General features: G+C 40.6%; 1 protein-coding gene across 5 annotated transcripts in view; it reads right to left on the minus strand.

Moving 5' to 3' along the window:
* Positions 1-15,771, minus strand: part of ehbp1 (EH domain binding protein 1) — a 398,936-nt gene that overhangs the window by 144,288 nt on the left and 238,877 nt on the right. For all 5 annotated transcript variants that reach the window (XM_072581599.1, XM_072581598.1, XM_072581595.1 and 2 more), the window contains one exon: positions 13,232-13,375. In XM_072581599.1, coding sequence (XP_072437700.1) covers positions 13,232-13,375 — 144 coding nt within the window. The remainder of the gene's footprint in view (positions 1-13,231; positions 13,376-15,771) is intronic.

Here is a 15,771-nt window from a genome sequence, read left to right on the forward strand (position 1 = left end):
ACCAGGCCTTGATATCACATAGTCTGCCATTACATGCTACCTATTGTTAGCCATTAACAGTTTTTATTAACAGCAATTCAGCCTCCCAGCCAGATCGTCATTCATTCCTGATGAAGGGCTTTTGCCAAAAACATTGATTTTCCTGCTCCTCTGATGCTGCCTGACCAGCCATGCTTTTCCAGCACCACTCTAATCTTGACTCAGATCTCCAGCATCTGCAGTTCTCACTTTCGCCTAGATCATTAATACCCCCCATTCTTCTGCATATAAACCATAACATTTTCCTAGCTATCATTGATTCTGAGGAAAGGTCACTGGACCTGAAACGTTAACTCTGATTTCTCTTCACAGATGCTGCCAGACCTGCTGAACTTTTGCACCTATCTGCTCACTCCTTCCCATCATCACCAGTCCTGAAAATTGTCTCATCATCACGATAAATACAGTTTTCAGTTCTGAAACAGGGTTACGGAACTTAAATGTTAATGCCATTGCTCTCTCCACAGATGTTGCTGCCAGATCTACTGAATTTCTCCAGCATGTTTTTGCTACAGATTTTAATTTGCTTTATCATAGCTATGGTGATGTGTTTCAATGAACCTGTCCTCACAATATATTTTAATTTTGATTTAGTTTCATCACTATTAGTGACAGAAGTCATTTTAGAGAATAATCAACAGACACACATAAGTTATGGATTAGTGGTGCTGGAAGAGCACAGCAGTTCAGGCAGCATCCAACGAGCAGCGAAATCAATGTTTCGGGCAAAAGCCCTTCATCAGGAATGATGAATCCAGTATTTGGTTTTCAGCATCTGCAGTCATTGTTTTTACTTTACACATAAGTTATGATCCACCTTTTTAAAAGGCATAAATTTGTGCCTCACTGGATTTCTGATGCAAAAGGGATGTAATACTGTACATAGTTTTTTTTGAGCTAAGTTTTACTTAGATGTTCATTTCTCATATTTTGCTGAAAATATTAATTTGAATGGTAGAATTTTTCCTGAAATCTTTGTCATGTCCCATGTGTAAGGGAGGTGTCTGGTAATACATTACCCTGCAGTTGGACAATATGATTGATATATTCCCTTTTACAGTGGCTGTTATGTTAAGTGACTTTTGGACATCAAACTTCACTGAACATTCCTTAGTTTTTGATTGATGGAATCTCTCTTTTTTTAAAAAACTTCCCTTGTACGTTCTGCTGATCAAATAATATCTGCACATATATCCACTTTGTAGTTCAGAGGGGAGTTCTCCATCTGCCACCAACAACCTGAATCCGATACTCTCTTGGAGCAAATTACTGCAGATGCGGGAATCTGTACTGAAAACAACTAATTCTGGAGATCACAGTAGGTCAGACAGCATCCACGGAGAGAAAGCGAGGCAATGTTTTGAGTGTAGATGACTTTTCATCAGAGCTGAAGTGATATTGTCTATCTGCTCAGCTTTGAAAACAATTTCTCTCAATCTTTTCCCCTTTTCTTTATTCATTCTATACTATCTGTCTCTGTCTGCTGGAGAACATAGAACATTAAGTGCAGTACAGGCCCTTCACTCAATGCTGCGCTGGCCTGTGAAACCAATCTGAAGCCCATCTAATTTACACAATTCCATTCGCATCCATATGTTTGTCCAACGACTATTTAAATGCCCTTAAAGTTGGCTAGGAGAAAGTGAGGACTGCAGATGTTCATCAGGAAGCCCAAACTGTCGATTCTCGTGCTCCTCAGATGCTGCCCTAACCTGCTGTGCATTTGCAGCACCACACTCTCGACTTAACGTTGGCGAGTCTATGATTGTTGCAGGCAGGGTGTTCCATGCCCCTACTACTCTCCAAGTAAAAAATCTACTTCTGACATCTGTCCTATATCTATCATCCCTCAGCTTAAAACTATGACTTCTCGTGCTAGCCATCACCATCCGAGGAAAAATACTCTCACTGTCAACCTGATCTAATCTTCGGATCATCTCTTATGTCTCTATTAAGTCACCTCTCAACCTTCTTCTCTGTAATGAAAACAGCCTAAAGTCCCTCAGCCTTTCCTCATAAGACTTTCTCTCCATACCAGGCAACAGTCTAGTAAATCTTCTCTGAACCCTTTCCAAAGCTTCCACATCTTTCCTATAATGTGGTGGTCAGAACTGTACACAATACTCAAAAGTGCGGCCGCACCAGAGATTTGTACACCTGCAACATGACCTCATAGTTCTGAAACTCAATCCTTCTACCTATACGAGCTAACGCACCATATGCCTTCTTAACAACCCTATCAGCCTGGGTGGCAACTTTCAAGAATTTATGCACACTGAGATCTCTCTGTTCATCCATACTACCAAGAATCCTACTATTAGCCCACTATTCTATATTACTGTTACTCCTTCTAAATTGAATCACCTCACACTTTTCCACATTAAACTCCATTTGCCACCTTTCAGCCCAGCTCTGCAGCTTATCTATGCCCCTCTGTAACCTGCAACATCCTTCTGTACTGTCCACAACTCCACCAACCTAAGTGTCATCTGCAAATTTACTAACCCATCCTTCTACACCCTCATCAAGGTCATTTATAAAAATGACAAACAATGGTGGACCCAAAACAGATCCTTGCGGTACCCCACTAGTAAATGAACTCCGGGATGAGTATTTCCCAACAACCACCACCCTCTGTCTTCTTACAGCTAGGCAATTTCTGACCCAAACCACTACATCACTCTGAATCCCATGCCTCTGTATTTTCTGCAACAGCCCACCATGGGGAACCTTATCAAACGCTTTACTGAAATCCATATATACCACATCAACCGCTTTACCCTCATCCACCTGTTTGGTCACCTTCTCAAAGAACTCAACAAAGTTTGTGAGGCACAACCTACCTTCACAAAACTGTGCTGACTATTCCAAATCAAATTTTTCCTTTCTAGATGACTACAAATCCTATCTATTCCAATCTGTTCCAAAACTTTGCCCACAACAGAAGTAAGGCTCACTGGTCTATAATTATCAGGGTTGTCTTTACTCCCCTTCTTGAACAAGGGAACATTTGCTATCCTCCACCTTCCGGCACTATTCCTGTAGACAATGACGACAATAAAGAGCAAAGCCAAAGGCTCTGCAATCTCTTCCCTCACTTCCCAGACAATCCTAGGATAAATCCCATTCAGCCCAGAGGACTTATCCATTTTCACACTTTCAAAGAATTACTAACACCTCCTCCTAATAAGCCTCATCCCATCCACTCTAATAGCCTGTATCTCAGTATCCCCTCAACAACACTGTCTTTTTCCTGCGTGAATACTGACATAAAATATTCATTTAGAGCCTCCCCTATCTCCTCTGACTCTATGCACAACTTATCACTGCTGTCCTTGATTGGCCCTAATCTTACTCAAGTCATGCTATAGGTATGTCAGGAATAAAAGAAAGCTTTAGGGTTCCTTGAGCCTACCTGCCAAAGACTTCACGTCCCCTCCTGGCTCTTCTTAGTTCTCTCTTTAGGTCCTTCCTGGCTAACTGTAACTCTCAAACACCCTAACTGAGCCTTCACACCCTCATCTTTACATAAGCCTCCTTCTTCCTCTTGACAAGAGATTCAATTCTTTAGTAAACCATGGTTCCCTCAATCGACTATTTCCTGCCTGCTGGGCAGGTACGTACTTATCAACGACACACTATAGCTGTTCCTTGAACAAGCTCCACTTTCAATTGTGCCCATCCCCTGCAGTTTCCTTCCCCATCCTATGCATCCTAAATCTTGCCTAATCGCATCATAATTGCCTTTCCCCATGCTATAACTCTCGCCCTGCAATACCTACCTATCCTTTTCCACCCGTAAAGTAAATACAAACAAATGATAGAACATAGAATATAGAAAAGTACAGCACAGAACAGGCCTTTTGGCCCACGACGTGCCGAGGATTAATCCTAAAAAATTGTGGTCACTATTACCTGCAACAACTATTTCGGTCCCTGCTTTATGTCTCCAAAATGGCTTTTCCAGCAACACATTTTTCAGCTCTGATCTCCAGCATCTGCAGTTATCGCTTTCTTCTAGTTGATTTTAACCTACTGTGAATCCTCTTGCAAGGATGCCTTCCTTGAAGAAGGTCTCTTCCTCCCTCTACAAGGATTTCAGTGAGTCCCTCTCTCACTGCACCCCCCAGGTCATCTCCTCTGCCCTGAAGCTCTTCAGTCATGTCCTCAAATAGACTCGGTACCACAGCCATATCTCCATTCCTGAAGGGCTTATGCCCAAAACATCGATTCTCCTGCTCTTTGGATGCTGCCTGAGCTGCTGCGCTTTTCCAGCAACACATTTTTCAGCTCTGATCTCCAGCATCTGCAGTCCTCACTTTCTCCTACTATTACCAAAGTGCTCACTTACATCCAATGCTAACACTTGGCCTGGTTCATTATCCAGTACCAAATCCAATGTGGCCTTGCCTCTTGTTGGCCTATCTGTATACTGTGTCAGGAAACCATCCTGCACACATTGGACAAAAACTGACCCATCTAAAGTACTTGAACGATAGCGTCTCCAGTAAATTTAGGAAATTAAAGTCCCCCATAACAACTCCCCTTTTTTTCTCACTTCTATCCAGAATCATGTTTGCAATCCTTTCCTCTGCATCTCTGGAACTTTTCAGAGGCCTATAGAAAACTCCCAACAGGGTGATCGCTCCTTTTCTGTTTCTAACCTCAGCCCACATTACCTCAGTAGTCGAGTCCTCATCAAATGTCCTTTCTGTCACCGTAATACTGTCATTGACTAGCAATACCATATCTCCCCCTCCTAATGAAACATCTAAACCCCGGAACCTGCAACAACCATTTCTGTCCCTGCTCTATGTCTCCAAAATGGCTACAACATTGAAGTCCCAGGTATCAACCCACGATGCAAGTTCACCTACCTTATTCCAGATGCTCCTGGTTTTGAAGCAGACACATTTCAAACCACCTTCCTGCTTGCTGGTACACTCTTGCGACCTTGGGACCTTATTTATGACCTTACTACTCTCAATCTCCTGTACACTGGAACTACAGGTTCCCATCCTCCTGCTGAATTAGTTTAAACACTCCTGAAGAGCATTAGCCAATTCCCCCACCCCCCAGGATATTGGTACCCCTCTGGTTCAGGTGTAGACCATCCTACTTGTAGATGTGCCACCCACCCCAAGTGCATTTAAGGGGCACAAAAAGAAGGCTGGAGGTTCTTTAGCCAGAACCTGCATATATCTGAGCCGTTGTCATATTTAGAAGAAAGGTCCAAATTTCTTTTTGTGAGTGGTAGTGACTGACAATTCTAATCTTTTACATGTAAGATGGAATCCTAATTAAGCAATTTTATCTGTTTACATTGCAGATGTTCTCCAGAGACATAGAGTCTGTTGGTGATCAGAGATTAGCAGGTTGTATAAAAGATTAGATTAGATTAGATTACTTACAGTGTGGAAACAGGCCCTTCGGCCCAACAAGTCCACACTGCCCCGCCGAAGCGTAACCCACCCATACCCCTACATCTACCCCTTACCTAACACTACGGGCAATTTAGCATGGCCAATTCACCTGACCTGCACATCTTTGGACTGTGGGAGGAAACCGGAGCACCCGGAGGAAACCCACGCAGACACGGGGAGAACGTGCAAACTCCACACAGTCAGTCGCCTGAGGCGGGAAATGAACCCGGGTCTCCGGCGCTGCAAGGCAGCAGTGCTAACCACTGTGCCACCGTGCCGCCCAAGATGGTGCCTAGAGTCCAGGAAATAACATCCATGCATGAGGTTTATCAGAAACATTCCTACTTTAAGCAAGATTCTCCCAAGTGCTTCAATTTCTAAGTCCAGTCTCCTACTGACCATTGATATCCTTCACCTTTTGCAATAGCAGATGCTCCTGGGCAAATCTCAACTCCTTTTACTGTATTATAGCAGCTAAAGTTCAAAGCAGCCACCTGTATTATGCCCCCAGTGACCAGATATCGAAGGGTAAAGTCTGTCTGGATGTGTGTTCAGGCTGAGAATCTGTGCTGGCCCCAAACTGTTGGCCTGTAAAGATCTATCCAGCTAGTGTAGAAAATAACTATTCTCAAGAAATAGTTCGCAGAAAAGCACAAATGATTATATGGAAATTATCAGAAATAGATGAAAACATTGGATTAATGCTATTGGGTACATAATGCACACTGATATCCTCTGCCAGTACATTTATTTGAAAATTAACAGATGACTAAACGGGAAGTATCAAATAAAAGATCAGGAGCATTCAACTATATATATAATATATATATAAAAAACTGAATACTCAAAGTGCCTTTACGTCTTGATGAACTAATGTGTAATATTAAAATACTTAAAAACAATTGCCCATTAGTTTAAAACAAATGCATTGTCTTTAATTGGGATACCTGGCTTGTAAACTGTAAAATTACAGTTTGCTTTCGACATTCTGTTCATACTTTTAATGACAGTGTACAGACATTGAACAATTCATGCACAAACTTTAATACTTATGTAACTAGTACAAATATTTATTTGTCCTTATTTTTGATGGCATTATTAAATCACTGTCTGAAAAACTGTATTTTTTTCCACCCAATTCACTATAATACTTTCGTGCCCTCTATAATATGCCCTTGTCGATTTTATTATGTGGTGCAACCCTCCTCTTGGAATATCAACTATACTTCAACAATACCGTTTAACATTATCACCCACCAAACAGCCTGTGTGTCTGAAATAGAATAGGTTTCATTTATGTAAGAAAAAATGAAGCTGGAGATAAAAGTTCCGATTCTGAATTTATATCACAAGGAAGCAGAACACTTTAATCATACATTTTAACTGTAATCTTCAAATAATGCATTTCAAAGACTGTATGCAGTCTTGCATAAAAGCAAAGATTAACCAAACATACCTTTTAAAAGGAACAAAATTAGACTTAACTTGCAGGTAAAATGAAATGCCACTTACCACTGCTTTCTGTTTTCATTTGCGTTTTGCACCACAATTTTGCAACTGTAGGTTTTATTGACTATTTCAACCAGTATCTGGTTGTAAAATATGACATTTTTCTGTGCAGCACTCCCAAATTTACAAACCTGATAAAGCATCAAATGTTGCCACTACAAACAATTCCTATTCTCACCTGCTTGTATTTATTTTATTGATACATTCTGCAATTTTGTGTTTTACTATTCATGATTTAATTACTCAATGCTTAAAAATGTTAAGTGTTCATCATGTAGAATGTCATTCTGTTTCTAGGTAACCCGACTCACTTATCTTGTGAGTAGCTGACCAGGAAAGGTTCAGTTTGAACCCCAACCTAGGCAGTGTTACAGCAGGACATTGTACCCAGATTGGCCTCAGAAAATTCAACAGGATCCCTGCTTCTGATCAGCACCAATTGTGGAAAATGCATGTAAATTACAGGAAGGCCAGGATTAAATTCGGCTGTGTCACCTTAATATATTACTGCCATCCACTGTCAAGGCTCACATCTGAATTACATCTGACTTGAGACCTTAACTGCATCTTTCCATAGAAGCCACCCAACTGGCTGAGCCATGTTGTCTCGAAGTAGTTCGTGACTGTAGACAAACAGGAGTCTGGAAGAACAGAGCAAGCCAGGCAGCATCAGGAGCTGGAGAAGTCAACACTTTGAGTATTACCCCTTCTTCAGGACTAAATGTGGGGGTGGGGGGGGCACTACAATGACTGTGTTTTCCTGCGCAGGACCTGCTAAAGGATTTAAATGCATTACAATTTGAAGAAAAGGAGTTCTTGCCTAACACCTTACACAACACAAAGTCCCTACATTTTTCAGGGAACATTGATGCCTAGTTTCTTCAACATCTTTGTTTTTACTGTGTCTGAGATACTGCTCCTGAGTAAAATTGCTGAGATCTATGGAGCTCCTTAGAGATACGGCCACCTGTGCAGTGCCCTCTTTCTCTTAATGCTGTCTTGCTCACTTGCCAGTAGAGGCAGTTCTGCTAGACCATACATGACTGCAGCCAAGCGATGAGAGTCAGCTAATAAAAATGTGACACAGAGATAACTCGCTGCTTAAACAAAGTGAACATTCCAGAGTGATAAACCACACAAGTTAATCAGCATGCTGAAATGAGAAACCAACAACTAACAGTGTAGTGATTCATTTAAATACTGCAAGCGAGGGCAACTTCTACCATCAAGCTGCCCTAGTCATAGAGATGTACAACACGGAAACAGACCCTTCAGTTCAACTCGACCACGCTGACCAGATATCCTAACCTAATCTAGTCCGATTTGCCAGCACTTGGCCCATATCTCTCTAAATCTTTCCTATTCATATACCCATCCAGATGCCTTTTAAATGTTGTAATTGTACAAGCCTCCACCACTTACTTTGGCAGCTCACTCCATACACGCACCACTTTCTGTGTGAAAAAGTTGCTCCTTAGATCCATTTTAAATTTTTTTACCATCTCACCTTAAACCTATGCCCTCTAGTTCTGGACTCCCCAGCCCAGGAAAAAGACCTTGTCTATTTATCCTATCCATGCCCCTCAGGATTTTACAAACCTCTTCAAGGTCACCCCTCAGTCTCAGAGGTAAAACAGCCCCAACCTATTCAGCTGCTCCCTTTAGCTCAAACCCTCCAATCCTGGCAACATCCTTGGAAATCCTTTCCTAACCTTTCAAGTTTCACAACATCCTTCAGATAGGAAGGTGACTAGAATTGCACACAATATTCCAAAAGTGGCTGACCCAATGCCCTGTACAGCTGCAACGTGACCTCCCAACTCCTATATTCAGCACATACAGTGAAGTGTCAGGGAATTCTAAAGTTGAAAACTGGCTCTGCAAGCAATAAAAGACCCACGTTTAAATAAAACATTCCAATTTCTAAATGATTCCTGTATCCACTCCTGATGCAAACCTGTTCACCTAAGGCAATAAATCAAGTGGCAAACTCCTTAGTGACAAGGTTTCTAGGCTTCCTGCCCACAAAATTGTGACCTGAGCAAGCCAGTTAACAGCTAAATGAATGACAACTGTGTACCAGATTCATAGTCCCATGTTTTGGGGAAATCAAATTTTACTAACTTAAATAGTTTAGTTTAAATAATTTTCTGTGGTTAAATGGGGAGTAGGGGAGAAATTGATAGTAATGAGAATGCAGAGTTTGTACAGCAGGTGGCAAAGATGATGACTTCAGATTTCTCCATTTTAACTGGAAATTGCAGCCATACGAATACTCAACATCAGACAAGCACAACAGCAGAGTGGATGCAAAATACTGAAGTTAAATTATATTCTTTAAAATAAATGTTCGGAATTTTAATGACTTAACAGCTTGGTGATGAACAGGGGTCTCTGTAATACAACATTGGCTATCCCGCTGAAGTGGAAAATCTTGAAACTAGTGAGGCAGTTGGTTATTTTATATAAAAAGCTAATAGCATAAACCATGTCATGTTCCAGCCTGGAAAAGCAGTTACAGACCTTTAGTTGAGGTACATTTCGTTGTAATTCTCGAGAAAATCAGCCTTTCCAGAGCACACAGTTTGCAAGCATTTTAACAAAACCCTCTCCTCCATATCCTTGCCAAAAGATGTAACATATTCTGATAGAATTTAATAACCTGCTCTCTGTTTGGAGAAGCAAAGAACTCAGATGCCACAAAAATTAAATTTAGGACATTCAATTACTCCATGTTAGCAATACAGTAACACGTTGCACATGAAACACTATAACATTCCTAAAGTAGGTAGTTTCCAAAAAAGAGTTAATTAGGGACCAAAAAGAGGATTTCTGCACAAAGTCAGAGGGCTTGGATAAGGTACTAAATGAATACTTTCTGTCTTCACCAAGAAAATAGACACTACCAAAGCCAGAGTGACATAAGGTCATTAAGACACTGGACAGCTCAAAATTAATTAATAGAAATGTCTGGCTGTACTTAAATTTACCAAGATGAGAATATCTGAAACCAAGGATACTTGGTGAAATAAGTGTGCAAATTAGAGAGACACTGATCATATCATATTGCAATCCTCCTTAGGTACGGATGGTGCCAAAAGATGGGATAATTGCACTGTTACACCAGTGTTCAAAAGACTGGTTCAAGGACAGATATTTTCTAATCAAATTGCTCAGAGATGCTATAACATGCCTCTGAAGGATATGAACCTGGGTCACCTGGCTCAGAAGGATTCAACGATAAGTTGAGCAACTACAGGCCAGTGAGTTTAACCTCCGTGGTGGGGAAAATTATACAAATGTGAATTAGAACAAAATTAATAGCCATTTAGATGAGGTGAATTAATTAAGGAAAACCAATTTGAATTTGTTAAGGACTAATTGCACTTAAGTAACTTGATTGAGTTTAGTGATGAGCATCATGCTGTTGATCTGGTGCAGATGGTCTTCCAAAAATGCATTTGAAAAAGAACTACATAATAGGTAAAATGAAACCTCATGGAATAAAATGGACATCAAAGGGATTCTTGTAGTGCTGTGGTAGTGTCCCTACCTCTGAGCTAAGAGATCTGGGCTCAAGTCCCTCCTGTTTCAGACCTGCAAAGTAACATCGCTGAACAAGTTGATTTATAAAGTATCTAAATTGGACCCCATTGGATGGAAACAAAACTATCTGAGTATTGGGAAACAGAGAGTAGTGGCAAATCATTGCTTTTGGGGCTGGAGGAAGATATGAAGTGGGATTCCCCAGGATCAGGATTGGGACCATTGTTTTTCTTTATCTATATTAAATGGCCTGGACATTGTTGTGCAAAGCATAAATTCAAAGGTTGAGGATGACAGAAAATTTGGAAGTATAGTGAACTACAAGTAGGACAGACAGAATGCAGGAGGACATAAGTTGGTGGAAAGGACTGATAATAAGAAGAAATTCAGTGTAGCTGTGTAAAACAATAGCCTTTCCGGAAGAATGAAGGGAGGCAATATGGAATAAAGGGTACAACTAAATGGTATGGAAGCAAAGGGAATTTGAGGTATATGTACATAAATCATTGAAGGTGACACAACAGGTTGAAACTATATTAATAAGTCACATGGGATGTTAAGTTTAATAAATAGAGGCATGCAGTATAAAAATAGAGATTATGATGAGCCTTTATCAAACATTCTTGGTATGACACTTTAGGACAAATGTCAATGCACCAGAAAAGGTATAGAAAAGATTCAGAAGTATGGCTCCAGGGATGAGAGACTTCAGTTTAAAGGATAAATTGGAAAAGTTAGGGCAGCTGTCCTTAGAGAAGGCGAGAGGACCTTTGATAGAAGTATTCAAAACCATAAGGAATCTCAACAGACTACATGGGGAGAAACTGGCTCTCACTTGCTCACCAATGGGAACAGAGGACACCAATTTTAGATGAATGGCAAAAGGACCAATGGCAACATGAGAATAAACTTTTCATGCGAAAGATTGGGATCTGCAATGTATCATCTGACAGTGTGGTGGAGGCAGGTTTGCTTGAGTGATTAGGGTCTGGAATGTACTGCCTGAGTGTGGTGAAGATAGATTCTATCAAAATTTTCAAAATGGGACAAGATTGAAGAAATAAAATGAAGGGCCTCAGAGAAAGTGTGCAATCAGACTAGCTGAATTGTACTTGCAGAGAACCAGAAGAGACATGATAGCCCAAATGGCTTCCTTTTATGTGGTAACTATTCTAAGATTTGATATCAAAGAACAGAAACCAACATATGTTTAGATCAGACTGGTGCTGGAAAAGCACAGCAGGTCAGGCAGCATCCAAGGAGCAGGAAAATTGATGTTTTGGGCATAAGCCCTTCATCAGGAATCATTCCTGATAAAGGGCTTATGCCCGAAACGTCGATTTTCCTGCTCCTCGATGCTGCCTGACCTGCTGTGCTTTTCCAGCACCACTCTGATCTAAACTCTGGTTTCCATCATCTGCTGTCCTCACTTTTGCATAGAAACCAATATATGCCAATATAAAACATGAAAGTTTTAATCTAAGATTGTTTACTGTATCACATAGAATCATAGAGATGTACAGCATTGAAACAGACCTTTCGGTCCAACCCGTCCATGTCAACCACATATCCCAACCCAATCTAGTCCCTCCTGCCAGCACCCGGCCCATATCACTCCAAACCCTTCCTATTCATATACCATTGAAATGCCTTTTTCTCTCCCTCCTGCACTGACCTCACTATGTGCTTCCTTCGTCTGTTCTTCTCCCTTTTAAAACTGCTCTTGTTTTGACTTTTTTTTCCAAAGTTCCAAAACAATGCAACAGCATATAAAACAATAATGGCTGCTCCTGGAATTCGAGGAAATCACCTCCAACACCTAAAATATCTCAAAAAAAGAGCAGCTGTTACAGATGGAAACTTTTCCAGTCCTCCATCTTGGATTACCCAGAATCCTTTCTCTCCATGACACTGAACTCCTTTGTTCCATGAGCATGATCTTAACCTCCACAAACACCTGATGAAGGACCGGTACTCCGAAGCTAGTGCTTCCAAATAAACCTGTTGGACTATAACCTGGTGTTGTGAGAATTTTAACGTTGTCCACCCCAGTCCAAAGCCGGCACCTCCAAGTCATGGTAACCTAAATAGTAACTCACCCAATGTTTATTTATCAGCAAATGACTTTACAACCTTAAAGAATTTCAATGTAGCAGAATACTACCGTTGTGCTTTACAAGTCATAAAACAGTGTCACTTCACACTTACAGTGAACAATGCCACAAGCTTTCTATCAGTATTATTACCATGGCATGACTAAGATGATACAGCTGCTAATGAACATGGCTTCTGACATCAAAAGCAGTTTGAGTTCACGGAAAGGAACTGGTTGAATGAAAGAAAGCAGCAGAGGGTGTTATGTAATGGAGGAGCTGGGGTGGAAGGTGTTAATAGGGAATGGAGTGCCCTAGGGCTTGATAATGGGGTTCCTGCTGTTTCTGATCTACAGCAACAGTTTAAGACACAGAATCCTAATGTAAACTGGTTATGTTTGCTGATGATACTAATTAGAGGGATTGGCTGTTGAAAGAGATGAAGCACCCAGGGACCTAAAGTAGCAATTAGATAAAATGTGCAATTGGGATAATCAGTGGTAGATGAAATTTGATCAGCTAAATGCCAGCAAAATGCTTGGAACAAATAGAGTCAGCAATGTCATCAGAGGTCTGCTTCAATTTGACATTGTCCCAGTAACTGCAATGTAAAACTGTTACCTCATTTAGCTGTTTGTTGCGAGTTGATATTACTGATTGGATAGCTGACTGTTTACTTCCTCCTTTTAAAGCTGCATCCCTCCTCGCCTGTTCCAGAAGGAGTCTTGCTCGCTCTTTCAGTTCTTCCTGTCTTGTTGCCATTCTCTGTTTAAAGATAAAAATGTTAAATTCATTAAAACCTGTTTATTTTACACTGAACATATCAGTAAAGTAATATTCTGAGTAATATTCTGTTTGCAGACATTATAATAAAAGTGTGACTGTATCATAAATAGCAAGAAATGCTAAAAACTAATATTGGGCAGATTTTCCCAGATAACCTCAATCATGGTTTTAGTTAAATTGCAAGCTATTATGTATGCATTAAATCAACCAGATCATAATTATTTCTTCTAATTTTGGTTAATAAAGGGACTACTAAAAACACCCTGTGACAGACTGCAGTATAGAGGTATATGAATTAAAAATAACTGTCTAGCAATATGCTTCCACAACTGTGTTGCACTGAAAAAGGAAAGCAGACCTTGGATCATCAAATGTTTCCACATTTGCACACTGAGGATTGACAAGCCAAGGATCTTTTACTGGGAGGAAAATAAAATCATATTTCATTTTTCTCCTATTCATCTACAACAACAAGATACTGTTTATCATTCAAGGCTTGCGAATGTCACAAGCTAGATATTTATTGCTAATTACCCTTGAGGAGGTGTGGTAAGTTGCCCCTTGAATTGCTGCACTCCATGTGCTGTAGGTGCACCCACAGTGTTACTCAGAAGGGACTTCCAGGATTTTGACCCCAGTGACAGTGAAGGAACAGTAATGTATTTCCAAGTCAGGATGGTGAACTTGCACGAGATGGTTCTCCAATTCAGGTGCTGCACTTGTACTTCTCGTTAGATTTTGTCCACTTAGAATCTGCTGTCTATGGAGATTGGTGGGTTGTGCACCCTGTAGATGGTATATGCTTGTGTCAATGTGAGTCAGTGATGGACAGAATGAATGTTAAAGGTGTTAGGTGGGATGCCAATCAAACAGGCTGCTTTTTTCTGAATGCTGTAAAGTTTCTGAAGTGATGTTGGAACTGCACTCGTCCAGCCAAGTGGTGAATATTCCACCACACTCCTGATTTGCACCTGGCGGATAGTATTTGGCAAGCAAGAGGCGAGCTATTCACCACATAATTACTAACCTCTAACCTTCTCTTGTAGAACAGTACTTACATTTCAGTTTCTCTTCAATGGAGCACATTAGCTATAAACAGAGGCTGCATAAGCTAGGGTTGTTTTCTTTAGATCAGAAAAGGTGAAAAGGCATCCTGATTGAGGTATGCCAGATGATGAGGGGCATGGAAAGCATGAAGAGAAAGCGCTACTCCCTCTAGTTGTATAGTCAATAACAAGCGGGCATAATTATAAGGTGAAAGGCAGGAGGTGTAATGGGGACTTGGGGAAATTCTTTTCAACCAGAAGGCAGGGGGAAGTTGAAATGCACACTGCCTAGGATGGTAGTTGAGGTGGAAGACCTCACAACCTTTAAAAGTACTTGGATGAGTACTTGGAAATGTCAAAACATTCAAGGCTACGGGCCCAGTGCTGGAAAGTGGGACTAGAGTAGATTTAAAGTAGACTTTGTTTGTACAGGTTTGATAGACCTCTTCCAAACTCTACGATTTTGGAAAGTGAGACCAGTCCACAGGCATTGGCTACGACGTCTGGTGGTTTCCCTCTACACAGTCTACTTAAGAACTCATGAAGCAGCCTCACTGCCTTCCCAAGGTCCCCATGACTTATTTCGTCTCTTCAAGCTTCTTTTGCTCCACAATATATATAGATGATGCACCACATAACAATACAGTCCAATTCTTGTCATCACTTTAATGAATACAATTGCATATTGTCTATGGCTTTAATCTCCTATAATTGGACATCCATACAGTCCACAGTATTGTAGTTATGGTTTAATCAGCATTTTCTACAAACTTGCCATTAATTTCCTGGTTTAGAACTTGTATAAAAGAATGTAATAATTGAGGGGGAACATTAATCTTCATCAAGACTGAATCAGAAGATGAGTTTTCAGATTGTTTTTAAGGAGCAATAATTTGTTGAACCAGCTGGGGGTGAAGCTATTTTGGATTTAGCATTGCACAATGAGGCAGATTAATTAGTAATCCCCTATCAAAACATCCATTAGCGGGGAGCAGAGAAAGATGATCATAAAATAACTGAATTCCACATGAAGTTGAAAAGCAACATACTCCAAGCCAAACAAGAATTTCAAACTCTTACAGTGCGAATTGCACAGGCTCTGAGTGGATGCTGGCTAAGATTGATTGGGTTAATGGACTGAAACATATGGCAATAAACTAAGGCTGCGAATCATTAAGTGGAAGGGCAAGTAATTAAAAAGCAATAGAAATTTTACAATCACTGTGTTCTGAGGAGAACAGAAATCAGAAAGGTCAAGGAACAGCCTGCACTCAAACTAGATCAAAACAGATGGAATGTGTGACCAACCAGCACTGCCACTCATGCCCA

This window comes from Chiloscyllium punctatum, chromosome 11 (genome assembly GCF_047496795.1).
Source record: "Chiloscyllium punctatum isolate Juve2018m chromosome 11, sChiPun1.3, whole genome shotgun sequence".
Taxonomy (NCBI): domain Eukaryota; kingdom Metazoa; phylum Chordata; class Chondrichthyes; order Orectolobiformes; family Hemiscylliidae; genus Chiloscyllium; species Chiloscyllium punctatum.